We start from the raw sequence: 26209 nt of genomic DNA, 5'->3' as shown, positions 1-26209 counted from the left end.
TTATGCCAAACTTTTAAAAATTGAACATCTTGGGAGCGGCAATTGCAATCAAATATCCTTTATTTGCAATATTGTTACAACTGAAAGAGCTTCAAAGGAGTGGTTTAGGAAACAGGTGTTGGTGTTGAATTAAAATACAGGAGGTCTGATTAACCTGTATTTGAGGGAGTTATCTAAGGTATAGAATCAGATTTCCTCCATCTTGTCTTACAGATCTAAGATTGCACATTGAACTCTTGTGAATGAGAAAGAGTATACATAAGTTTAACATTGTCACACTGCAGATAAACTTGTGCACAGCCCACATTTTAAGCCTGATGAATCTCATATGTGGGAGGGGAAGAACAACCAGAGGACTGCAATGTTCTGGAAGGGGCAAAATAATTTTTCTCCTTTTTCACAAGAGGAGGAGCCATTGTTTTTGTGTTTGTTTGTCTTTTTATTGTTTTTGTTTTTGTGTTTTTATTGAGGTAAAATTTATGTAAAATAAAATTCACCATTCATAGTATTCTCTTATAATCTTTTTTGTTTGCATTAAATCGGTAGCAATGTCTCTACTTCCATTCTTGACTCTAGTAATTATGTCTTCTCTTTCTCTCTCTTTCGTCTTTCAGTCTAACCAAAGGTTGGTCAATTACTTGATCTTTTTTTTTTTTTTTTTTTTTTATTGTTGGGGATTCATTGAGGGTACAATAAGCCAGGTTACGCTGATTGCAACTGTTAGGTAAAGTCCTTCTTGCAATCATGTCTTGCCCCCATAAAGGGTGACACACACCAAGGCCCCCCCCATTCCTCTTTCTGCTTCCCCCCCCCATAACCTTGTCATTAATTGTCCTCATATCAGAATTGAGTACATAGGATTCATCCTTCTCCATTCTTGTGATGCTTTACTAAAATAATGTCTTCCACTTCCATCCAGGTTAATACGAAGGACGTAAAGTCTCCATTTTTTTTAATGGCTGAATAGTATTCCATGGTATACATATACCACAGCTTGTTAATCCATTCTTTGGTTGGTGGGCATTTAGACTGTTTCCACATTTTGGCGATTGTAAATTGAGCTGCAATAAACAGTCTAGTACAAGTGTCCTTATGATAAAAGGATTTTTTTCCTTCTGGGTAGATGCCCAGTAATGGGACTGCAGGATCAAATGGGAGGTCTAGCTTGAGTGCTTTGAGGTTTCTCCATACTTCCTTCCAGAAAGGTTATACTAGTTTGCAGTCCCACCAGCAGTGTAAAAGTGTTCCCTTCTCTCCACATCCACGCCAGCATCTGCAGTTTTGAGATTTTGTGATGTGGGCCATTCTCACTGGGGTTAGATGATATCTCAGGGTGGTTTTGATTTGCATTTCTCTAATATATAGAGATGATGAACATTTTTTGATGTGTTTGTTAGCCATTCGTCTGTCATCTTTAGAGAAAGTTCTATTCATGTCTCTTGCCCATTGATATAAGGGATTGTTGGTTTTTTTCATGTGGATTGATTTGAGTTCTCTATAGATCCTAGTTATCAAGCTTTTCTCTGATTGAAAATATGCAAATATCCTTTCCCATTGTGTAGGTTGTCTCTTTGCTTTGGTTATTGTCTCCTTAGCTGTACAGAAGCTTTTCAGTTTAATGAAGTCCGATTTGTTTATTTTTGTTGTTGTTGCAATTGCCATGGCAGTCTTCTTCATGAAGTCTTTCCCCAGGCCAATATCTTCCAGTGTTTTTCCTATGCTTTCTTGGAGGATTTTTATTGTTTCATGCCTTAAATTTAAGTCCTTTATCCATCTTGAATCAATTTTTGTGAGTGGGGAAAGGTGTGGGCCAGTTTCAGTCTTTTACATGTAGACATCCAGTTCTCCCAACACCATTTATTGAATAGGGAGTCTTTCCCCCAAGGTAAGTTCTTGTTTGGTTTATCAAAGATTAGGTGGTTGTAAGATGTTAGTTTCATTTCTTGGTGTTCAATTCGATTCCAAGTGTCTATGTCTCTGTTTTTGTGCCAGTACCATGCTGTCTTGAGCACTATGGCTTTATAGTACAGACTAAAATCTGGTATGCTGATGCCCCCACCTTTGTTTTTGTTACAGAGAACTGCCTTAGCTATACGGGGTTTTTTCCGATTCCATACAAAACGCAGAATCATTTTTTCCAAATCTTGAAAGTACAATGTTGGTATTTTGATAGGAATGGCATTGAATAGGTAGATTGCTTTGGGAAGTATAGACGTTTTAACAATGTTGATTCTTCCCATCCATGAGCATGGTATGTTCTTCCATTTGTTAATATCCTCTGCTATTTCCTTTCTGAGGATTTCATAGTTTTCTTTATAGAGGTCCTTCACCTCCTTCGTTAGGTATATTCCTAGGTATTTCATTTTCTTTGAAACTATGGTGAAGGGAGTTGTGTCCTTAATTAGCTTCTCATCTTAACTGTTATTGGCGTATACAAAGGCTACTGACTTGTGGACATTGATTTTATATCCTGAAACATTACTGTATTTTTTGATGACTTCTAGGAGTCTTGTGGTTGAGTCTTTGGGGTTCTCTAAGTATAAGATCATGTCGTCAGCAAAGAGGGAGAGTTTGACCTCCTCTGCTCCCATTTGGATTCCCTTTATTTCCTTGTCTTGCCTAATTGTATTGGCTAGAACTTCCAGCACTATGTTGAATAGTAAAGGTGACAGAGGACAACCTTGTCTGGTTCCAATTCTAAGAGGAAAAGCTTTCAGTTGTACTCCATTCAGTAAAATATTGGCTGTGGGTTTGTCATAGATAGCTTCAATCAGTTTTAGAAATGTGCCATCTATGCCTATACTCTTCAGTGTTCTACTTAGAAAAGGATGCTGGATTTTATCAAATGCTTTTTCTGCATCTATTGAGAGGATCATGTGATCTTTATTTTTGCCTCTGTTAATATGGTGGATAACGTTTATGGACTTGCGTATGTTAAACCTGCCTTGCGTCCCTGGGATGAAGCCTACTTGATCATGATGAATGACTTTTTTGATGATAAGCTGGAATCTATTGGCTAGGATTTTGTTGAGAATTTTTCCATCTATATTCATGAGTGAGATTGGTCTGAAATTCTCCTTTTTGTTTGGGTCTTTTCCTGGTTTTGGTATCAGGGTGATGTTTGCTTCATAGAATGTGTTGGGGAAGATTCCTTCTTCCTCAATTTTTTGGAATAATTTCTGCAGTATAGGAATAAGCTCTTCCTTGAAGGTTTGATAGAATTCTGGAGTGAAGCCATCTGGACCAGGGCATTTTTTGGTTGGAAGATTTTTTATTGTTTCTTTGATCTCAGTGCTTGAAATTGGTCTGTTCAGGAGGTCTATTTCTTCCTGGCTGAGTCTTGGGAGAGGGTGTGATTCCAAATATTGATCCACTTCCTTCACATTGTCAAATTTCTGAGCATAAAGTTTCTGGTAGTATTCAGAGATGATCTCTTGTATCTCTGTGGGATCAGTTGTTATTTCCCCTTTATCATTTCTGATTGAGGTTACTAGAGATTTTACTTTTCTATTCCTCGTTAGTCTGGCCAGTGGTTTATCTATTTTATTTATTTTTTCAAAAAACCAACTCCTTGTTTCATTAATTTTCTGAATGATTCTTTTGTTTTCAATTTCATTGCTCTCTGATTTGATTTTGGATATTTCTTTTGTTCTACTGAGTTTAGGCTTAGATTGTTCTTCTTTTTCCAATTCCATAAGATCTCTTGTGAGATTGTTGATGTGCTCTCTTTCTGTTTTTCGAATGTAGGCATCTAAAGCGATTAATTTTCCTCTCAAAAGGAAAGGTTTTGGTTGCTTGTGTCTTCATTGTTGTTATGCTCAAGGAAGTTAATGATTTCCTGTTTTATTTCTTCCTGCACCCATCTGTTATTCAACAGAAGATTGTTTAATTTCCATGCCTTTGGGTGGGGTCGAGCATTTTTGTTGGAGTTGAGTTCCACCTTTACTGCCTTATGGTCTGAGAAGATACAAGGTAAAATTTCAATTCTTTTGATTCTGTTGATATTTGTTTTGTGTCCCAGGATATGATCAATTTTGGAGAATGTTCCATGGGGTGATGAGAAGAATGTATATTCTTTATCTTTGGGGTGGAGTGTTCTATATGCGTCTATCAAGCACAGTTGTTCTAGGGTCTCATTTAAATCTCTTATATCTTTGTTTAATTTCTGTTCAGAGGATCTGTCCACCTCTGTAAGAGGAGTGTTAAAGTCCCCTGTTATGATGGTATTATCAGATATCATATTGCTCAGACTGAGTAAGGTCTGCTTCAAGAATCTGGGAGCATTTAAATTGGGTGCATAAATATTTAGAATTGAAACGTCTTCTTGTTGTATTTTTCCCTTGACCAATATAAAGTGACCATCTTTGTCTTTTTTGACTTTAGTTGCTTTAAATCCACATGTATCTGAAAATAAGATAGCAAGTCCTCTTTTCTTCTGAATGCCATTTGCCTGAAAAATTGTCTTCCAACCCTTGACTCGGAGCTTTAATTTGTCTTTTGAAGCCAGGTGTGTTTCTTGCAGATAGCAAATGGATGGCTTGTGTTTTTTAATCCAGTCAGCCAATCTATGTCTCTTCAGTGGGGAGTTCAAGCCATTAACATTTATTGAGATAATTGATAAGTGTGGTAGTATTCTATTCGTCTTATTTTGTGAGAGTCCATTGCTTAGCTTTATCTTTTACATCAGTGTGGAGGTTAGGTTCTGTCCTTTAATTTCTGAGTTCTTACTTTGCTGCTGATCCATTGTGGTGGTCAGTGTGCAGAACAGGTTGAAATATTTCCTGTAGAGCTGGTCTTGTTGTGGCGAATTTCCTCAATGTTTGTATATCCATAAATGATTTGATTTCTCCGTCAATTTTGAAGCTTAGCTTAGCAGGGTACAGAATTCTGGGCTGGAAATCGTTCCGTTTAAGTAGATTAAAGGTAGATGACCATTGTCTTCTTGCTTGGAAAGTTTCATTAGAGAAGTCTGCGGTCACTCTGATGGATTTGCCCCTGTAGGTCAACTGGCGCTTACTCCTGGCAGCTTGAAGAATCTTTTCTTTTGTCTTGACTTTGAACAGGTTCATCACGATGTGTCTTGGAGAACCTTGGTTAGAGTTGAGGAGACCTGAGGTCCGATATCCCTCTGAAAGCAGTGTGTCAGAATCTTTGGTGATATTTGGGAAATTTTCATTTATAATATTCTCTAGTATGGCTTCCATTCCTCTGGGGCATTCTTCTTCCCCTTCTGGAATTCCCATAACTCGTATGTTGGAACGCTTCATAAAGTCCCATAATTCTGACAGTGAACATCCTGCTTTCTCTCTCTTCTTTTCTGCCTCTTTTACTATCTGAGTTATCTCAAGAACTTTGTCTTCTACCTCTGAAATTCTTTCTTCTGCATGGTCTAACCTGTTGCTGATACTTTCCATTGCATCTTTAAGTTCTCTAATTGACTGTTTCAGTTCCTTAAGCTCTGCTATATCCTTTTTATATTCTTCATATCGTTCATCTCTTATTTGATTCTGTTTTTGGATTTCCTTTTGGTTATTTTCCACTTTACTAGCAGTTTCCTTCATTGTTTCCATCATTTCTTTCATTGTTTTCAACATGTGTATTCTAAATTCCCTTTCTGTCATTCCTAACATTTCTTTATAGGTGGAATCATCTGTAGTAGCTACCTCATGGTCCCTTGGCGGGGTTGTTCTGAACTGGTTCTTCATGTTGCCTGGAGTTTTCTGCTGATTCTTCCTCATGAGTGATTTCTTTTATCTGTTTCCTTGCCCTGATTTTCCTTTCACTTCCTCTTGCTCTTTAAGTTCTCATGCCTGTGGACTAAGGGTTACAGGACAGAAGGGTGAGAAGGTTGAAGAGCAAAAAAGGGATGAAAGAAAGGAGGACCGAGTGATAAGAAAAACAAAGAAAAACAGAGAAAGGAGAGGGGGTGGGTAAAAGGAATATTGAGAAAAAGAAGAGAGGCACAGAAAGAGGGAGACAGAGCAATATAGGTGTACAGTAGGGTACTTTGACACAACCTTAAAAAAACCCCACCTTCTGGGGGTGTCCAGTTGGGTGGTTCCCTTGAGGTCAGCAGCTCTTTGCTAACCTGATCAGACACAGTACCCCACCTCCACCAAGTAGAGAGGAAAGACAAAAATGCTATAAATCAAACCAAAACAAGCAAACAGAAAACTTTACGGGATAAAATTGGGTGGAAAACTAATAATAGCGGTAGAAACACTAGCAAAAATGAAGTTCTAATTATTGAAAAAGGCAGCAATGGGAAATTATAATTAAACTAGAAAAATTGAGAAAGAAAAAGGATCTGTATGGAAAAGGTTGAACTTAAAAAAGAAAACAACATCAACAACATCAAAATAAACTAAAAAAACAACCAAACCAAAAAAAAAAAAAAAAAAAAAACAGAACCAAAAACAAAGCAGTATGTATATGTTATTGAATATTGTCTGGGCAACACGTGGTCTTCTGGGGTATGAGATGTTAATCACAGTTCTGATACGACTGGAGGCTGCTGATTTCTCAAACCCCAGCAGGTAGACACCCTAAATCTCTCTTCAGCCCACTTAAAAGGCACTTTGAACTTGTTCACTTGCTGAGCAGAAGCCTTCCCAGGAAAGTGCTTGTTGCTGGAATCACTGCTGAAGTGGCTATCCACTTACCCAGTGTGCCAAAACTGGTCTCACTCTGTCCCTGAGGGTTAGGGCTGCAAGGCGGCTCAGACCCCACCCTTAGGCTACTTGGTCGCTGGGTTACCAGCTCCCACCCAGTTCTAGCTCTGTGACCCTGAGGGCAGAGCTTGCCGGGGCAGATTGCTCACAATGGCTCCCTGTGACCAACAGCCAAACACGATTAGCTCCGTCTGGCTTAGCGGCTCAGACTGGGGCCCTAGACAACGGCCAAAGTTCTCCGCACTCCCGCTCAGGCTCTCCCCAAGGCAGTTCAACTGAGTGCCAAGTCCAAAGACACCAAAACAGTTCACAGGTAAGGCCTTTCTGGTTTGCAGTCTCGCTGCTACTGAACTTACAGTTGCGGGGGGGTTTAGACGGATTGAACACATGCGACCACTTCCCGGTTTTCCACTGTTTTAGTCCTCCTCTTGGGGTCCAGAAGTCTCTCGCTGACTCCCTGTATCCTCGCAGGGGTGATGATAGGCAGATCCCACTGGCCAGAGATGCCTGGAGTCCTATCTCCCCAGACTCACGGTGCCCAGATGCAAGGAAGCTGTTACTCAGCCGCCATCTTGCTCCGCCTCAATTACTTGATCTTTTGAAAGAACCAACTTTGGTTTTTTTCTTGTCTGCTGTTTTTCTACTCTTCATTTCTTTTCACCCTTATATTTATTATTTCATTCCTTCAGCTTGCTTTGGGTTAAGTTTGCTCTTCATCTTTTAGTTCCTTAAAGTAAAAGGTTAGTTTATTGATTTTATATGTTTGTTCTTTTTTTTCATATAGGCATTTACAGCTATAAATTTCCTCTAGTATTTCCATTTACTGAAACTCATAAGTTTTGATATATTCTGTTTTTATTTTCATTTATCTCAAATTATTTTCTATTTTCTCTTGTGACTTCTTCCTTAATCCTTTGGGTAAGAGTGTTTTGTTTAATGTTTATTTGTGACTTTTCCAGTGTTATTTCTGCTGTTGATTTGTAATTCAACACATTGTGGTCAGAGAAGCCACACTGACGATTTCAATGTTTTTAAATTTATTGAGACTTGTTTCATGGTCTAATATGTGGTCTATCCTGGAGAATGTTCCCCCTTCACATAAGAATGTGTATTCTTCTGTTGTTGTGTGGGTGTTCTGTATATGTCTGTTATGTCTAGATGGTTTGTAATGTGGTTCAAGCCCTCTGTTTTCTTACTGATTGTCTGCCTAGATGTTCAGGTGGATTACTGAGAGCAGAGCATGGAGTCTCCAGCTTCAATTATTATTATTCAGTTAGTATTTGCTTCATATTTTATGAAACTCTGATGTTTGATATATATGTATTTATAAATGTTCATCTTAAGAGAATGAACTTTTATAATTATATGCCATTTTTTGTCTCTTTAAACAAATTTTATCTAAAAGTATATTTTATCTGCTATTAATTTAGCTACACTTTGATTACTGTTTGCATGGAATATCTTTCCACTTTCAACCTATTTGTTTCTTTGGATCTAAAGTGAGTCTCTTATAGATAATACGTGGTTGAGTCATTTTAAAAAGTCTATTCTTGATGCCATAGCACCTTACTGAGGGTGACATAGTGAGACTCTGTCTCAAAAAAATATATATTCGGGCAGTGCCTGTGGCTCAAAGGGGTAGGGCGCCAGCCCCATATGCCAGAGGTGGTGGGTTCAAACCCAGCCCCGGCCAAAAAACTGAAAAAAAAAAAATTATATACATATATATATATATATATTCTACCAGTCTATCTTTTAATCCACCTTAGAGGATTTAATCAATATTTATTTTTAATATAATTACTCATGAGGAAGGACGTTTTCCATTTTCAAATTTGTTTTTATATATCTTATGTCATTTTATTTCTCAGTTTCTCTATTATACACTTGCTTTTGTGGTAAGTAAATATTTTCTAGTGTATCATTTTGATTCGCTTTTTCTTTTAATATATTGATTTTAGTTATTTTCCTAGTGATTGCCTTGGGAATTACCATTAATGTCCTAAATTTATAACAATCTAGTTCAAATTAATACCAACTTTGTTTTAATAGTATAAAACAACATATAGCTTTTTTACATTGATATTGTTGCAAATCATATCTTTAAATATGCATTCATCAACATAAATTTTTACTTACTGTTTAGTACAGTTGTCTTTCAAGTCATATAGGAAAGGGGTAGAATACAAATTTAAAATACATTAATGCTGACTTTTATATTTGCCAGTGTAATTGCCTTTAGCAGTGTTCTTCATTTCTTCATGTGCATTTGAATTACTGTCTAATGTCCTTTAAGTTCAGCCCAAAGCATTCCAGTTAATATTGCTTGTTGGGGAATTCTACTAGTGACAAACCCTCTTCGTTTTTGTTTAACTGGGATTGTGTTAATTTCTCCTTCATTTTTGGAGATTTTTGCCAGCTATAGAATTCTTGGCAGGCAGGGTTTCTTTTTTTCTTTCAGCATTTTGAATGTATCATCCCACTGCCTCCAAGGTTTCATGGTCACTGATGAGAAATTAGCTCCTAATCTTACTGGGGATCTCTTCTACATGATGAGTTGCTTTATTCTTGATACGCTTAAGATGTTGTTTATCTTTAACTTTTAATAGTTTGATTATACTATGTCTTAATGTGAGTATCCTTAAGTTTATCCTACTTTGTTCTTGAGTTTCTTGGGTGATTAAGTGTTTTCCTGGTTTTTCTAAGCTTCTAATTAGTTTCTAGAATTCCAAAAAAGTTGATTCTAATATCCATTACTAGATCATTCATTGCTGTTGATGGTGCATGGACTTTTGGAGTTCCCAATTCCATCATCTATGCTGACACTGCTCCCCTCAGAACATTGTATTTTAATTACATATTGATTTATATTTACTATAACTGCCATTTTCATCATCAAATCTCTGGGATTTAGCAAAGTACTAGTATATAACAGGAGCTAATGTTTCCTCTCACATTTTTTATGTTTATCAAAATCCTTCCAAATTCCCTGTTTTCTGTCTGCTGCTTCCAGTTTCTGGGATTTTCAATTTTATTTCTTTCTCTTCTAGCTTATTTTTGTTAAAACACAGACACACACACACGTTGTGTGTGCACTGAATGACAACAATAAAACTTTTTCTTACTCATCACCATCAGCAGGACATGTATAACTAATTGATCAACTTAATCTTTCTACCTTTCTGTGCTAGCTTTGTGGGTCTTAGAAAACAAATATCCCTTGACTCAGGAAGATAACATGAGTATCAAAAATACCAATTGAGTAGTGGTGATTATTGGAGAAAATTTTGTGAGCCAGGCTCATCAGACAAAGATCTAAATAGGGTGAAATTATTAATATGAATCTACAGGGATAAGTGGGACTTTAATCAGTTTACACCAAAGCAGTGGTATACATGGGAAAGTAGAGAGGACGTGCATGTTTAGAGAGTCAGGTTCATGCTGTGCTTTGTAAAGATGATATGGCCCCAAGCCAGCTAAGTGTTATATTGGTAAAATATTAAAACTGAAAAAACTACTCAAGTGAGAATAAGAAGATAAGAGTTTTGCAATGGTTCTGCTACTTACTATGTTTAGATAAATGGCTTCTCTCCCTGGGCCTCAGAACTTTTTTAGTATATTAGTAGGATTTGACTGTAGAATCCCCAAAGTTCCTTTTGACTCCAACCATCAAAGATTTGACTTGTAACAGTCTTGCACCAGTCAGCTGTCTGTAACAGTCAGCTTATTGCTCTTCCTTTCTTCCTTTTTCATCATTCCTGCTTCTTCTATTGGTCTGTAATTAGATGAGAAGAAAGGAAGAGCAATAAGCTCTGGGAACTTAAGCAGCCACTGAAATTGACAAAAATGCTTGTCAGTATGTTTGAGGAATCCAGAACTTTTTTTTTGTAATGTTAATAACCTAATATACTCATAACAATCTTGCTGAATTTCATATCTATTCAAACCTATTTCCATCCAGGTGATGCTAATCTTTTTTAAAATATCTATTTAAAATTCGTCCTCTGACCAACAAGTAGCTTTAGTTTACTTCTAAAAATGAAATTTTGAGAAACTGATGAAAAGCTTCACCATCGAAAGCAGAACAATTAGCAGAAGCTCCAGCCCAGCCTTTCTATATGGTTTACTCTCAAGGTTCTTTGTCAACAACTGAGTGGCTTTACTTTACAAGAGTTAACCTTATACTTTTTATCTTAAGCCTTTGTTCTCTGGAATTTCTGTGAAGGCAGTAAGATTAGTAGAAATTAGATTTGAATGGAAACTTCAGGACATTGGGATTATTCCAGTTAAGTACAGAAGAGTGAGTGGATGGAAAATGTATATTTTTATCCTTTTTTATAAACAAAAGAGATGCTACAAAATCAGAACCACATGCAAGTGTTCTGGAAAATGGAAAATTTTCTATTGATAGAAGCTTTACATTCTGGTATCAGCATAATAAAAACCCAAAAACCTATCTGGCAGGCTATCCTGTAGAGCGGTCAGCCTTTTGGAAGGCACCTGCACCAATCTTAGACCTCTTGGGAAAATTTGTTTAGAGCAGTAGCTCTCAAACTTCTAGGCTTCATCAGAATTACATGAAGGGTTTGGTCCTCCCTTTTGTATGACTCAGTAGGTCAGGATGGAATCTAAGAATTTTAGTCTGTGACAAGTTTCCAGGTAACATTGATACTACCAAAAAAAAAAAAAAACAAAAAGAGAAAAAAAAATTGATACTACTGGTTTGGGAACCACTGGCCTAGATGGTGGGCAGCATCTACACTGGGACATGAAGGAGATATGTAGGATTTAGCTAAACTATGTGTTCTAGTGTGGAAGGAGGAGCAGTGAGGGTATCTGAGGGCAGAGGCCCAGGTAGAGGACACTTGCACATAGTCCATAGGGACCTTGCAGTCCTGCAGAGAGAGTGCAGAGAGATGAGGCTGCAGAGGTGAGAAGGAATTTTAGAGGTCTTTTGCCATAATAAGGAGCTAGGATTTGGGTGGATAGATACCTATGGGTTATTAACCAGGGCAACAAGATCAGATATACAATATGGAAAGATCATGTCTCTTCATTGTAGAATATGGATTGAAGGTTGGCAAGACGAGTAAGGAAACTACTTTGGAAGCTACAACAGGAATGAGTTGGTAGTCAGGAACTGTATAGTGGCATTGAGGATTATGAAAAATAGAAGGATTTTAAAGATATTTCAGAGGTAGGAATTAAATTCTTGGTAATTGATTTGGTTAGAGGAACATGGGTGAGAGAGAAAAATCAAAGTCCACTCTTAGGCTTCTGCTTTGTGCAATGAGGTGAGTCTGTTCACTGAGTTAGGCAACTCAAGAGAAAGCTGAGTTGGAGACCAAAGGAGTGGAGAGAGGGGTGATTTTATTTCAGGATTGTGCTGTCCAGTAGGCCATTGAGTATGCAGTGTTGAGCTCAGAAGAGTGATCTGAACTGTATATCTAGATGTGGGACTTGATGGCATGTAGATGATATGGAAGCAAGGGAGCAAAGGGAGTTAAGGTGTGATAGGTAGAGTGAGAATAGAAGATGGCCACATTCAGAGATTCCTGGGAAACACAGGCAAATAAGGAAGAGGAATCTGCAATAGAGACTGAAAAGGAGCTGGCAGAGAAGTAGGAAGAAAGGAAGAGAGAAGCAGGAAAAAAAAAAATGAAAGAATGTGATATGCTAAAAGGCATGTGCTTCAGCCATGCCAAAAGATAGGGAGAAATCAAGTTAAATAAGGAGTGAGCAATATCAGTCAGATGTTGGAAGAAGATCATGGGTAACCTAAGCATAAGTCCGTGCGTGTATAGAGAGTGAAAAAGTAGAGGCGATAAATAAAATGACAGACAACTACTGTTTTATCCTTGTTTCTCATTTTAGCATGATTTTCATGAATTTATCTACCATTAATAATGAAACTTGGGGCGGCGCCTGTGGCTCAAGGAGTAGGGAGCTGGTCCCATATGCCAGAGGTGGTGGGTTCGGACCTAGCCCCGGCCAAAACTACAAAAAAAAAAAAGAAAGAAGAAAGAAAGAAAGAAACTTGAATGTATACTTTATTATTATTATTATTTTTTTTTTTTTGCAGTTTTTGGCTGGCGTCAGATTTGAACCCACCACCTTACTCCTTTGAGCCACAGGCACTGCACTTGAATGTACACTTTAAATAAATAACTTTTAGAAATTTCTTACTGTCTTCTCATATATGTTGCTACTTTCCTTCAGAAATAATGAAACCTTCTTAATTGATGGTCTCCTGAAAATCTGTCTAAGAAGAAATAGTGGAAAAGTTATCTATTAGGAAATCTAATGATCATATCTTTTCCTCCAGTCATATCTACACAAATGCACGTCTAGGTATTCTTTTTTTACAACTTGATTTCTAGGAGCAAATTTATATGAGCTAAGAATTCATTTTTTTTCAAATATAATAGAGTTTCCTCATTTTACTTGAGACAATACTAGAAAAATGCATCTTATTCCATTTTGCAAAAACCAATATTCTGAAACGCTTCAAGTGTGGAGTTGTATTATTATGTTTCCTATTACTTGAAAGCCAGTAAAATCAATAATGGAAGACTCATGAGGAATTTTGCTCTGGTTTTTGTCTCTAGAAATGAGATGAGATTTATGACAATCCTGAATTCTCAGTCAGCCTCTACAACAAATACCCAAAGGGTCATCTGGAAAACATGAACATTTCTGATCATTTGGAATTTCTTGATTTAAAAAGTACCAAACTGGAATTGTATAGACTTCCTCTGCAAAAGACAAACCTCATCTGAGTAAGAAGTATTTTTAAGTAGACATTATTTAACAAGTTCACTATTGGCTTTCTTTGAGATTTAGAATTTCAGTGAGGATTGTGAAAACTTTTAAGTGTCAGAAAATAAATGATTTTCTACATCTTAGCCATAGAAAGAAAATATAGATCATAACTATTTCTCTCTGAAGCATTATTTCTCAACCCAATGGAAATTCTTCACAGTAACTTGAAAACTCCCTGGGAGTTTCTGAGTACTGAGGACCAAATTTCCCTCCTGCCAAGCAGTTCCAGCCACTATTCCCTAAAGACAACCTACATTTTCCTGCTTTTTTCTTTGTTATATGATTATAACAGACTACAGTATGTCCTGATAGCTTAATCACAATCTTTCATTTCCACTATGGATATACATCAAGGCCCAGATCAAATACTGCCCAATCTGTTAGGTTAGTAGACTTACTAGTAACATACAGTACGTAATATATGCTATGTCATACAGTAGCTATTGGAAAACTTTTTTTCAAGGTAAGCCTAGAGATGTATGCAAAGTTAGATTGTAAGGTTCTTCTAGAAAGCAAAAATCATATCTTATGTCTTCCTTGTTGCCTAGCATGATACCTAACATAATGGTTGTCGTTATATAAATTGTTCTTCATTGCTATTATATTTATAATTATATTCCTAATATTGAAATTAAGAGTGAAAATTGAATTTGGAATAGTTTTCTCTTTTTATGTCTTTTTGTTGTTGTTGTTAACTCTTAACATATGTTTTATTGGTGAAAGAGTACCCCAAGATACAAAGAGAAACATAATCACTGAGAAGACAGCAAGCAGTAATTCAGGAGCACAATGCACAATTAAATAACCTTTTGAGGATTATACTATTCCTCCATAAGAAAGAAGTTAATATAGGTGACCCCCATACAGTTACAGTAGAACCTCTATAAGTTGACCACCCAAGGGACTGTAATAAACCACTCAACATATAGAGGTGGTTAACACAAGGAAGTAGGGCTACTATACTGATACATACATATGCTTCACTTTCTTGTACAACATTTATTAGAGAATATCATATGAAATCATATATAATCAAAACACGGTAAAATCATACAGACAGTATCATATAAAATCAATACAATTACTTTTACAATTACAATTACTGTTTTCTCGTGGTTTAATTATTCTTTCTGAAGAAATAATCTATCTTGACCTGTCTCTTATTACAAACGTAAGTGCAGAAAGCACTCTCAATGCTGGCCACACCACTCAGCGAACCTGGGCATTTTTCTGCAGCAAATGACTTCAACTGCATTATCAGATGCCTGACATCCTCTTCCTTTGGAGTCTCTTCCACAACTTCTGCTGAAACGTCATTGGATTCACTACACAAGACTTTCTGGAAGATCTTGTTTTGTAGTTTAAATTTTTCAAGCCAACCACTTGATGCTTGGAAATCTGCCATCCTGAATTCTTGTGCAAATTTCTTTGCCACTACTCGATCATCGGCCCAGAGATCCGGGCATTAACTGCCCTCGTTTGTTTGAACCAGCTTACTGTGGCTTGATTGACTTCATCCAGGGAAGTTTTCCTCTTTTTCCGCTGTGGGTCTCCACTGTCTTTATTTCTCTAAGTACTCATGTTTACGTTTTTGGATGTTGCTAACTGTGATCTTGCTAACAAAAATGTTCTGCTGTCTTTCTCTGGCTGCTGCTTTCCAGAAAATGTAAAAGATGGACCTTTTCCTTTAATGTCAGCTCTTTGAGTTCTTTCCTTTGGGTCATTATGTCTCAATGAACTATTTTTCAGTCAGGATGAAACCAGGCCTTCACATTGAAAAATCTTTCCTAACACATGATAAACAATAGGACATTAGGCCTGATTTAACGTATATTGATAATACAACATGAAAAAAGATCTTACACTAAAGAAAAAAATAATACAACTAACGAGCAAAGTTCACAGTTACTACCTCTTGGTGTAGAGTGAACCAAACTGGTCAAGTTATAGAGGGTAAATTAATGTTGTATGTTACACCCATCCACATAGTCAAGATAAAACTTAACAGAGGTTGTCTTCCATTGAGTTCATCTGGTACATGTCCAGTCTACCAACACCAACTGAAGGAGATGGTCAAAGCAGGGAGGTGGTCAACTACTGTATTTTCATATGATCCACAGCTGCCCAACCATGTCGTACACATTGAGCACCACTATTAACCCCCATCCTCCTCCCCGCGGCCGCTGCCTCGTCCTCCGGCTGCTCTGTCTCCGCAGGGCCCGAGGCCGCTGTCGCCCCGGCCGGCGCTCGGGGGCCTGAGCCGGGCACTAAGCGCACAGCCTGGCCCGCGGCGGCCGGGGCGGAAGCATCGGGCAGCCGGCCAGCTCCCAGGCACCGCCGACCGGGGACCCTGCATGGACGGGGCCGGGCCCGCGGCGGCCCACTCCGGCTCCTCTTTTTATGTCTTAAGTATAGAAATGTAGAAGGCCAAAGTATAGAAAACCAGAAAAATGGGTCATGTTCTCTGTTGAGATCCTAGTCATTCAAAATTTAGAATTTATCCATGTGTACTACTAGAAACAATTGTGTATACATGGTGAATGCAAGTTTCTCCAAAAAAATTAATGAGATTGGAACTCATAAAAACATTAATATTTCAGGAAATTTCTCTCATGTCTAAGGGAGAATTCTTGAATCTTTTGTCTGCTAATTACAATGAAAGCCTTCTTACCCAGTATAATGGGATTAGTAACTGGCCCATTCATTGATAAAGCTTTTCAAAGCTGAAAGGCATTTAAAAAGTGTATAGATACTATAACTTAAAATACACAAGTAATCATTCACCAGTTTTTTTTTAAAATAAGGCCTTTTAGGGGACTGTGAATTTGATGTGTAGTTTATTGTTCTCTTTCTAGCATAAATCATCAAAATGCATTATTTACCTCCGTGTGTTGAAATAGTTACACTCTGTTCACAATGTTGGTTCTTTAAAAATAAGTGAGAATCTAACAAATTTTTTTGAAATAATCCAACTGTAGACTCTTTCTAGCTTTTAATATTTAGCGATCACTCCTACTTATTAAAATTTCTCCATTTTCTTCTAAGTTAACAATTTAATGTCTTATTTTAGTCTTCCCAAAGTATTCAAAATAGATTTTATAAATATCTCTTTTTGTTTCTCAATAATAACAAATAATTATTTTGTTTAATTTTTGTAAATTATATAATATGATAACAGTGGGCATAATTTAGAAACAAATACAACTGATTCATAACAAACAGCAATTAAACTGACTGGAACAAAACTGCTTGAAGTGTATTAAAACTAGTGCAACTTACCTGCCAGTGTTAACATTCACCATGACCTGGGCAGCATTCCATTGAGACTAACCATTAATCTGGGCAATAAGGTAAATGGAGAGTGCTTAAGAGATCTTCTCTTGTACCCTTATTTGGTAGTACTACCCTTCTAACATAGTTCTACAGAAAAATTAAAGACACATATTTTATTCATAATTAAATAACTTCACTTCCTGGGTTAGCTGAAGGACAATAGGATTAAAGATATTGAGGGGGACATAAATAAGAATCTGTTACAAAATAACTTTCTTTATGTGTTAATTCAAGTAGAGTTGCCAAAAGTCTATATACAGAGAAGAAAATATAGCATAATACATCTAGGCTATTTCAGGTGTATTTGCTTTGTTTCTGGATTTATAGTGATTTTTATTAAAAATTGTTGAAAGAATGAATTAGAGGGAATATAAAATTGGGAAAATCCATTTATTTTTGCTGTATGGAAATTGACTATGGATACTCTCATAGTGTTGTAAACCACTCATGCCAGTTTATGTCAAATCATGATTTTGTGACATAAAATATCAAAATGGGTGTGGGGCCTTAAAATCAGCTGAGAATACACTAGAGATGAAATTAAAGATTAAGTAGCTAGAGGATCCCTATGGTAAGATTGGATTTTGTCTTCATAAAATACTTAAGAGGTGGAATAATTCTTAGATATCTAATTCAGTAATTCCCAACCATTACTATTCATCTGAAATATATAGAAAAAACTTCAGTTTTTAAAAATCACATTTCACCCAGCTACAACTTAACAATAGGGGGAAGTGGGAAAGGGGGGGGTGGGTAGAGGGAGGGGAATCGGTGGGATCACACCTGTGGTGCATATTACAGGGGTATTTGCGAAACTTGGTAAATGTAGAATATAAATGTTTTGGCACAGTAACTGAGATAACGCCGGAAAGGCTATGTTAACCACTGGGATAAAAATGTGTCAAATGGTTTATGAAGTGAGTGTATGATGCCCCATAATCATATCATTGTATACACTTATGATTTAATAAAAAAAAAAATAAAAATCACATTTCATATAAGTCATCCCAATCTTCTTCCTTAATGCAATGACTGTATTCAGTTAGGCTAGTGTTTAAATTTCCCTCACATTGTTTTCATGATTATTTCATTATTATTTATAAGTCATGTGATAAAATGACTATGAAGTGAGGTACTATGAAATGATTTTCAGAAAATAATAACATTCTACTGTAAAAGCAACTGATTTAAGAAAGTTTTTGACTTAGGGTAATATTGTAAAGTCCACTTAGTTATTTTCAGGATTATTTCTTTAACCCTCAGAAGCCTTATCGGAACAGTGTTTGCCTGATAATCTTTCTAGAGTCCTGAGCATTTTTTAAAAAATATTCAGACATGCTCAGAAGAATTCCATTATGCATGAACCTGTTGACTCAATAATCTCTAATATTGGTTATTTATTTTGCTATTGGAAGATGAACTAAAAGGAAATTAAATAAAAAATATGAGCAATATTGTTTCTTGTTTTTTTCTCATGTTAAAATTGCATCAGCTGGGTTCAGTGGTGTGCACCTGTAGCCCCAGCTACTTGGAGGTTGAGGCAGAGGATCACTTGAGCCCAGGTGTTCGAGGCTGCAGTGAGCTATGATCACGCCACTGCATTCCATCCTGGTTGACAGAGCAACAGCAACTCTCTAAAACAAAACAAAACAAACAAAACTCTGCATTAAGTGGATTTCAGTGGGTTTAAATTTTAGAATTTTGCTTTCTGAGTGTTAGATTTGCCCTCACATTGTGAACTTTTGCTTTTCTAGGGTTTTGAAGGTGTTTCTTTCACGAACAGCCCAACGAATTCCATACATGACTGGTGGCCGAGTCATGAGGATGCTGGCAGTAATACTCTTGGTGGTATTTTGGTTTCTTATTGGCTGGACTTCATCAGTATGCCAGAATTTGGAGAGGCAGATTTCACTTATTGGCCAGGGACAAACATCCGATCACCTCATCTTCAACATGTGCCTCATTGACCACTGGGATTACATGACAGCAGTTGGTATGTGGTTAACTTGTTTTGTGTGTTATCTTATCACCTTTTTCAGTAGCCTTGTAATTGACTTTTTTAGTAGCCTTATAAGACTCTTGCACAAAGCTTGTAGGAATTTTGCCTAATATAATTTCAGGAAAACAATAGAAAATGACAGTAATGACAAGTGAGTTGCAAACTTTTTCTGGAAGTTCCATTAATTTTCAGCGGTATCCTGCTTTGTTGAGAAAATGTAATCAAATAAACCAAAAATGAGAAGAGCAGTGAATATAGACAACTTTGGTGTACAAAGGGACTTTCTGCTTTCCACCTGAACAGTGGGTCCCCATTTGATTAACAATAGCTATTCTGCTGGCTTATTGTACCCTCAATGAATCCCCAACAATAAAAAAAAAAAAAAACAGCAATAAAAAAAAAAAAAAAAAAAAAATAAAAAAAAAAAAAAAAAAAAAAAAAAAAAAAAAACAATAGCTATTCTGTTGATTTAGCTGGGAGAAAAAGGAAGTGTGCTGCTATTGTATAGTTTTAGCCTCATGATAAATCAGATTCTATATGTAGGGCATTTTTTGTAAAGAGATTATCTCTGCAAAATTTCTATTTAATCTACTTTTCCCATGCTTATGTCTAAAGATAATTTATCCATAATTTTCTGGAGGTCCAGTATTATGCAAAGACAAAGCCATACTACTTAAAGGGTAATAAGAGTTATGTGGCCAAGAAAGAGGAAAACTTAGAAGAACCACACAGCACGACTTGGTTTTTTTTGAAGCAGTCCATTGTTTTGAAAAAAGACAGAAAATCCACAGAAATTTTTCTGTCATCAATATCAAGCAAAGTCTCTAAAGATACAATAAAAGTATGAAAACAAACCTTTATTATTTTATTGTTGTTCCCCTCAGACAGAACAAATCTTAATTTTATTTGGCAGAGAGAAAAAGTAAGAGTATACATTATTTCTCGTTTTCTGTGTTCCCCACACTTGGCAATTTTTGGTTGAATATTCACCTTTAATCTTTGCTGGAAACTGATAGAATGTGTGTATTTGGTGTATAATTCAAATGAAGGAATATGTTTTAGGAATCTTATAGGCCTGATATCTGTAATATTGAAATAAGGCAGGCACATAATAGGAATGGTTATAATATTTATGGTCTAATATTTTATACTCTAATATAACATAGAAAGATTATTATGTTTGGGGCAATGTAACTATTAGAAAGTAAAGAATAGAACTAAGGTAGAAGAAATTCTGATTCCGACTTTAGTCTGAATATGAAAATTAAATTGTATAGATATAAAATTTCCATCCAATAGAAACCTCTCACATAGGGGCAGCATCTGTGGCTCAGTGGGGAGGGTGCCGGCCCCATATACCGAGGGTGGCGGGTTTAAACCCTGCCCCAGCCAAACTGCAACAAAAAAATAACTGGGCGTTCTGGCGGGTGCCTGTAGTCCCAGCTACTCAGGAGGCTGAGGCAAGAGAATTGCCTAAGCCCAGGAGTTGGAGGTTGCTGTGAGCTGTGTAACTGCCATGGCACTCTACCGAGGGTGATAAAGTGAGACTCTGTCTGTAAAAAAAGAAAGAAACCTTTCACATTATTTTATACTCTTCAGTGTAAGTTAGCCAAATAGGAAAATTATTTCCTTATATTACTATGAAGAAAAGCCCACAAGGTTTTTCTGCTTTACAAAAAATAATACTCAAACTATATTATGACACTAAGAAACAACATGGCCTATTCACCTAAAATTTTTTGCCATTTTTCCACACTGCTTTTGATGTGTATTCAAGACTTCTTAAAATTTATTTTATACTCTAATATAAGGGAATTATATTTGTGATTTTTATGTAGAAATATAAAGGAACATATAATTGATAGTAACAAGTAAGAATTACAATCAAAATCCAGTGAGTGCCTATGATTTCTTGAGTACTTTATGTATTATATTAATCATGACATTGTGGGAGATATGTAATGTATAAAGGCCTTACTTTTCTCATCAAGTAGCTTACTATTGGGTTATATAGATAAATGAGAATTGTTCAAAATTATTAAAAGGCAAAAATAGGTGGTAAAGAGTCCTAGTGCAGTAGTTCAGTAAAGGAAGATAACAGTTTGGACCAGACCCCAGGAAACTTTATAAAGGAGAAGTTCTTTAGTCATGAATAGTAGTGATGGATGGAGAATTGCATGAAACAAAGGAGGATTATTTGGAATACATTGCATGAAACAAAGGAGGATTATTTGGAATACATTGTGAATAATACTGATGGTTAAGTTTATTGTGAGTGTATTAAATACATTGTGGATAATATCAGATGGTTGAGTTTATTGACAACATCTGAAAGGAATTTGGAGAACCAGGAAAGTGATGTGATGAATCAGTAAATTCAGTCTAAATTGCTTTTGGGATGCACTTTCTAAAAAGTGAAACGTATCAGATTCAGGAATTTGGGAGCTAGAAGTATTAGAAAGAAGAAAAACTTGAGAGTGTTTCTCCAAGTGTGTTCCCTGAACCCGCAGCAGCAACATCCCATGGACCTTGTTAGAAATGCAAATTCTCAGGTCACATTGCAGACTTCCTCGATCAGACACTCTGGGAAATTGGGGCAATCTGTGTTTAATAAGCATTCCAGGTGATTCTGATGTTACTCTAAAGTATGTAACTGAGTTAGTAGATGGTATCAGATGAACCGGCTGCAACACAGTAGTAACTAATCTCAGCTGTGCTCTGGCCATTCCATAACACTCTTACTGTTCCCTGGATTAACCACTAGAACATTCTTCACAATGATTATTTCAAGTCTTGTATCCTCTCCTCATACCTCCAAAATATCCATATTTCTCTTTTCTCCAAGTAGATGACTTCTACTTGAAAAAAATAAGTAGGAGTTATCAGAAGAGTCTTCAAATTCTTGCCTATACATCTATAAATCTACCTATATCCACACTAATTCTTACCTTCCCTCTCTCATATTGTCTAAGCTAACACCTCAACCTGTGCCACACTCAGTTGACATTTGACCCCCTCACTTCCAGTGACCTGTGTCACTTCATATGTGTTTTTGGTCATCTAAACTGCCCTTGGGTCCTGAATCACTCACTGAAGAATTCTATTCTGACACAACCTTTCTAGCTTCTTTAACACTTCCTCTAAAGTAGCCCTTTAGTATCATATTTTCAGTGTACAATATTTTACTGCCATAAATTCTGGAGAAAAAAGGTTACCAGCAATTATTTTCACTTTTAAGTGAAACATAAAGGAGTTATGGCAGTTTAAATCTTCATAGAAATTCTCTATAAAAAAAACGGGGGAGCATCTTTTAGTACATTGATTCTTGATAATACTGGGAAATAGGACATAGAGAGCAAGAAGGGCTGGAGCTCACTTCCTAACCCTGAGGCAAGGTGGGGCAAGGGAGAAGGAAAAGTCACAGCCTGAGAGAGCTGCAGGGAACGCCATTCCTTAGGCCAAAACCAAGTCTCAGGGAAGGTAATGGAGGGAGAGAGAAGCTAGAGGAAATTGATTATGATGGTAAGATGGTCATGGGTTTAGGAATGAGATAGAAATAGCAAAAGCAGGAATTAAACTAATACCCACAAAAATCCAAGTTGACTACATTGAGTTCTTTAGAAAATCAAAAGACTTGTGACGAGTGCAGGGACTGAGAGGAAAAGGAAGTTAAATTTGGGGTAATGTTTTTGTTATCTCCCAGTCATTGGTGTTTTTGCCCTGTAAATTACTACAGCATTAGCTCTGGTAATATGCTTGTCCTGCAGTGACATGACATTATTCTCTTTTAAAAATTGAGGATACATCGCTTCTCGGCCTTTTGGCTAAGATCATGTGTAAAAATTGAGGATACATGATTTAATACAGGAGTACATATTTAGAATTAAGACTACATTGAAAAGCTTGAGACATATGATTGCTATATTTTTTCCCCACACTCCCCTATAGCAATTTCCACTTATTTCTCTTTCAGCATGTAGCATCAAGATACTCCATATTTAACCTCTTTTAATTTAATATTATCAGATGTGTTATGCCTCTTTTTGGATCTCTTTGTGTGGTTTTATAGGTAACATGTTTACTGTTAAATTTTTGATTCTCAGGCTATTAATTGAGAATAAATTCATGTATTTTCAGTCAGCTAGAAAATCTGTGCTGAAAGCTAAGTTAATCCCTGGTTTCTAAGTGAAAATGTTTCCATGTAAGGGAGGGGAGTGGCAGGAGATAGGTTTTCCCTTAAATCTTTGTCAAGAAGTTAGGTATACTTGCATTAGTGTCAGGAGTCAGTTGAAAAGAATGAAAAAGTGATGGTTAATATGTTGGTAAATTTGCATTCTGCGTCAGCTTTACCTGTCAAAAACAATCTGTTCTTTTAAATAAATAAAAAAATCACTTGAGACAGTAAAATAGTAGCTTTTCCACTGAAGTAGAGCTCTTGTAGTTAGAAATGTGAGTCCTAAATTTGAAGTCTGGGTCCATTCTATCTTTACTATGGCACGGGGCTTTTCTAAAACTGCTCAGATAGATGATTTTCCTACCACAAGAGTTTCAGAAAGAGAAAACAAGCCTAGAAAATAGGTTGGGAAAGTCTCGGAACCTATATAAATCTCATTTTTTTCTTTGAAGAAATTATTTGGAACATAGAAGGGGAAAATGAATTTCAGGATCCCATTGTCAGTTATGTCTGTTTAGTATTTGCAGTGATCTTGTTTGCCCTGTGTAAAGAATTGTGTGGTAAGCTTTAATGGGAAACAGGTAAGGATATAGACATTGCGAATGTGGAAGACAGATGGACATTGGACAATGTGAGAAGTACTTTTGGGCCTAGTAATCAGTTTCTTAACAAATGGTTTTATTTTTCTGGTGGAAAAAAATGTCAAAATTTGTATGTTCCAGGACATTTCTAGGTCAGATTAGAATTTCTTTAAAGATTTAAATTGCCATAACTCCTTTAAAATCATCTAAATCTATAATAAAGCAATACTGTAGTACTTATACTGCTTATCATTATATGACTCAGCACTTTGAATTTTTCTAAGTACATTTAAATATATTTTCTGTGGCTCACTAAAGACAAAAGTATTCTTCCATCTGTTCATCCCTCTTTCCTGTCTCAACATAGTAGCTATATCCTCCTCAGCGCATTGCCTACATTGGTCACACTGTATACCTGACACCTAAAACAGGGTTCGTCATTTTCAGGCTCTTGATTAACATTTGCTGAAATAACAAAGAATGAACTCAGCTCACTTTTTCTTGTGATATTGCCTCTGGTCAGAATTGCACTGTTGTGACGAAACATGTTAAAGCTCAAACTGCAGAAGTTACACAGTGGTCCTCAAGTTCATTTCAATGGTAAAGGTGCACGGTCAAATTTTAGGAACTATTTTTGAACAGATTATATAAACTATATTGATAACTCCTAGTGATTTTATGAACCTCTACCTATGACTTCTATAACAGCCAACATAAAAGTTTGGTACAAATTTGGCATGGTAAATGAAAATTATAATTTAAAAATTACATAATATAATTATAATTTTGAAGTAGAATAAAATTGATTTGCTTTTGTTGAAAATTTTGATCAATTGCTATCCTTCTAGAACTGTGCAAAGAATAAGGGAGCTAAAACTGGAAAATTAATGCAGAAAATAAATAAATATCCCAATAAAAAGATATGAGTATGATTATCATACTCATTTTGAAAAATTTTAGTAGTATGATTGCCAGATTTATTTTTCTACATTTAGCTATCCAAGTTGGTAACTTGGTAGTCATTTGTCTATTTTAGGACTCTTCACAGTAAGATTAAAAAGTTAGAACTTTATTCCCCTATGAGTTTCCTAATTGGTTGATACAACCTGACAAATGAGTGGAATTAACTTCTCATGCTCAAATTAACCTTAAAACTTTAACCCTAGAATCTAGTAGTAGTAAACCCTAGAATCAAGTATCAAGTAACCCTAGAATCAAGTAAAGAATAATTTAAGTAACCTTAAAACTTTAACCCTAGAATCAAGTAGAACACACCTTGACACTTAGATTTAGATATCCCAAGCAGGGAGTGTCCTCCAATATAGGGCATCCAAATTTGAAATACATTTACTTTATGATGATATAATGGAGTTCATCCTTTGATATATTTAGTTGGATAGAATTCAATTTCTGATTATGCATTTAGAACATGTATTGACACTGAAAGAAATACCAGTGACTAGGATAAGGTAGACTACGTAGGCAGATTCTTACCTTACCTACAGGAAACAAGACTGCAGAAAAGCAGCTGATAAATCATAGCGTCAAGGACATTTAGAATTTCCCTTCCATTGCTGAATTTGTGTGTCAGACTTTCATGTTGACCTATGCAAGCACTGAAATATTTCCTTGCTTTCTTCCAAAAATTAGGCTATGATAATCTAACATGACAAAAAAGACCCTAATTGAGAGTAAAGCTATTTCACTCCCCTTATGACCTAGCACAGAATGTGCACAAAAAGTTATATTTACATGTCTACTTTCTTCTGTTAATTCTGTCTTTCTTATCACCAGTATGGCTCAGCTCTTCTCAGTGGCACTTAGTTGATCTAATAACTATTTTCTGACAAGGACCCTGTTATAAATTAATTTCTCCACACCGCTGGCCCCTACCTCTTCATATGTATGAAAAGTCCACTGAGACATGAGCTTTCTTATGGTCCTGGAGATTCTTTTCAGTTTGGCATCACATGCTATAGACATAGAAGAAAACGTAAGCAATAGCAGGTACGATAGGCCTGGGTTCACATCCCTTTTCGTTATTTTAAAATGTTTGTGCTTTCAGTGAATTCCAACATTGAATGCTCCACTGTTCAACGCTACGTGTTTCCATGGTTTTCGCATGAAAGATTATCTCTACAGAAAATGGAATCTTTACTTTTCTCTTCTTCATTGATATGGCATGCTTTGTTCTCCTCTTTCCTGGTATAATATTTTAAACACACAAAATAGTCACTGTGTTCAGTAACTTAATAAGTCATATGCCAATGTTTAGAAAGAACTGAGAAAAATGCATTAATTTTCTCAGTTACAATAGCAATTGTTTTTAAGGATTTAAATACTTAATTATGCTAAAAGTTAGTATTTATTATGACAGGATAAATGTGATATAAGCACCATTTAATGAGTATTACAGAAAGTAGATTAAACTTCCTCTTCCTATGACTTAGATTAATGTTTTTTATTTAGGTTAATTACATATACTTTCTTTTATTCTAATGTACTATATGTCTCAATCCATGCTGCATTGCTTATTAACATTTTAAACATGTATTTTTTTTTTTTTTTTTTTTGTAGAGACAGAGTCTCACCTTATGGCCCTCAGTAGAGTGCCATGACATCACACAGC

General features: G+C 36.1%; 1 protein-coding gene across 1 annotated transcript in view; it reads left to right on the top strand.

The window, feature by feature from the left end:
- GPR158 (G protein-coupled receptor 158) overlaps positions 1-26209 on the top strand; it is a 379074-nt gene that overhangs the window by 327341 nt on the left and 25524 nt on the right. The window contains exon 7 of the mRNA XM_053572712.1: positions 18581-18819. Coding sequence (XP_053428687.1) covers positions 18581-18819 — 239 coding nt within the window. The remainder of the gene's footprint in view (positions 1-18580; positions 18820-26209) is intronic.

This window comes from Nycticebus coucang, chromosome 20 (assembly GCF_027406575.1).
Source record: "Nycticebus coucang isolate mNycCou1 chromosome 20, mNycCou1.pri, whole genome shotgun sequence".
Taxonomy (NCBI): Eukaryota; Metazoa; Chordata; class Mammalia; order Primates; family Lorisidae; genus Nycticebus; species Nycticebus coucang.
The sequence above is the reverse complement of the archived record's forward strand: the minus strand, read 5'-3'. Positions and strand labels throughout refer to the sequence as shown.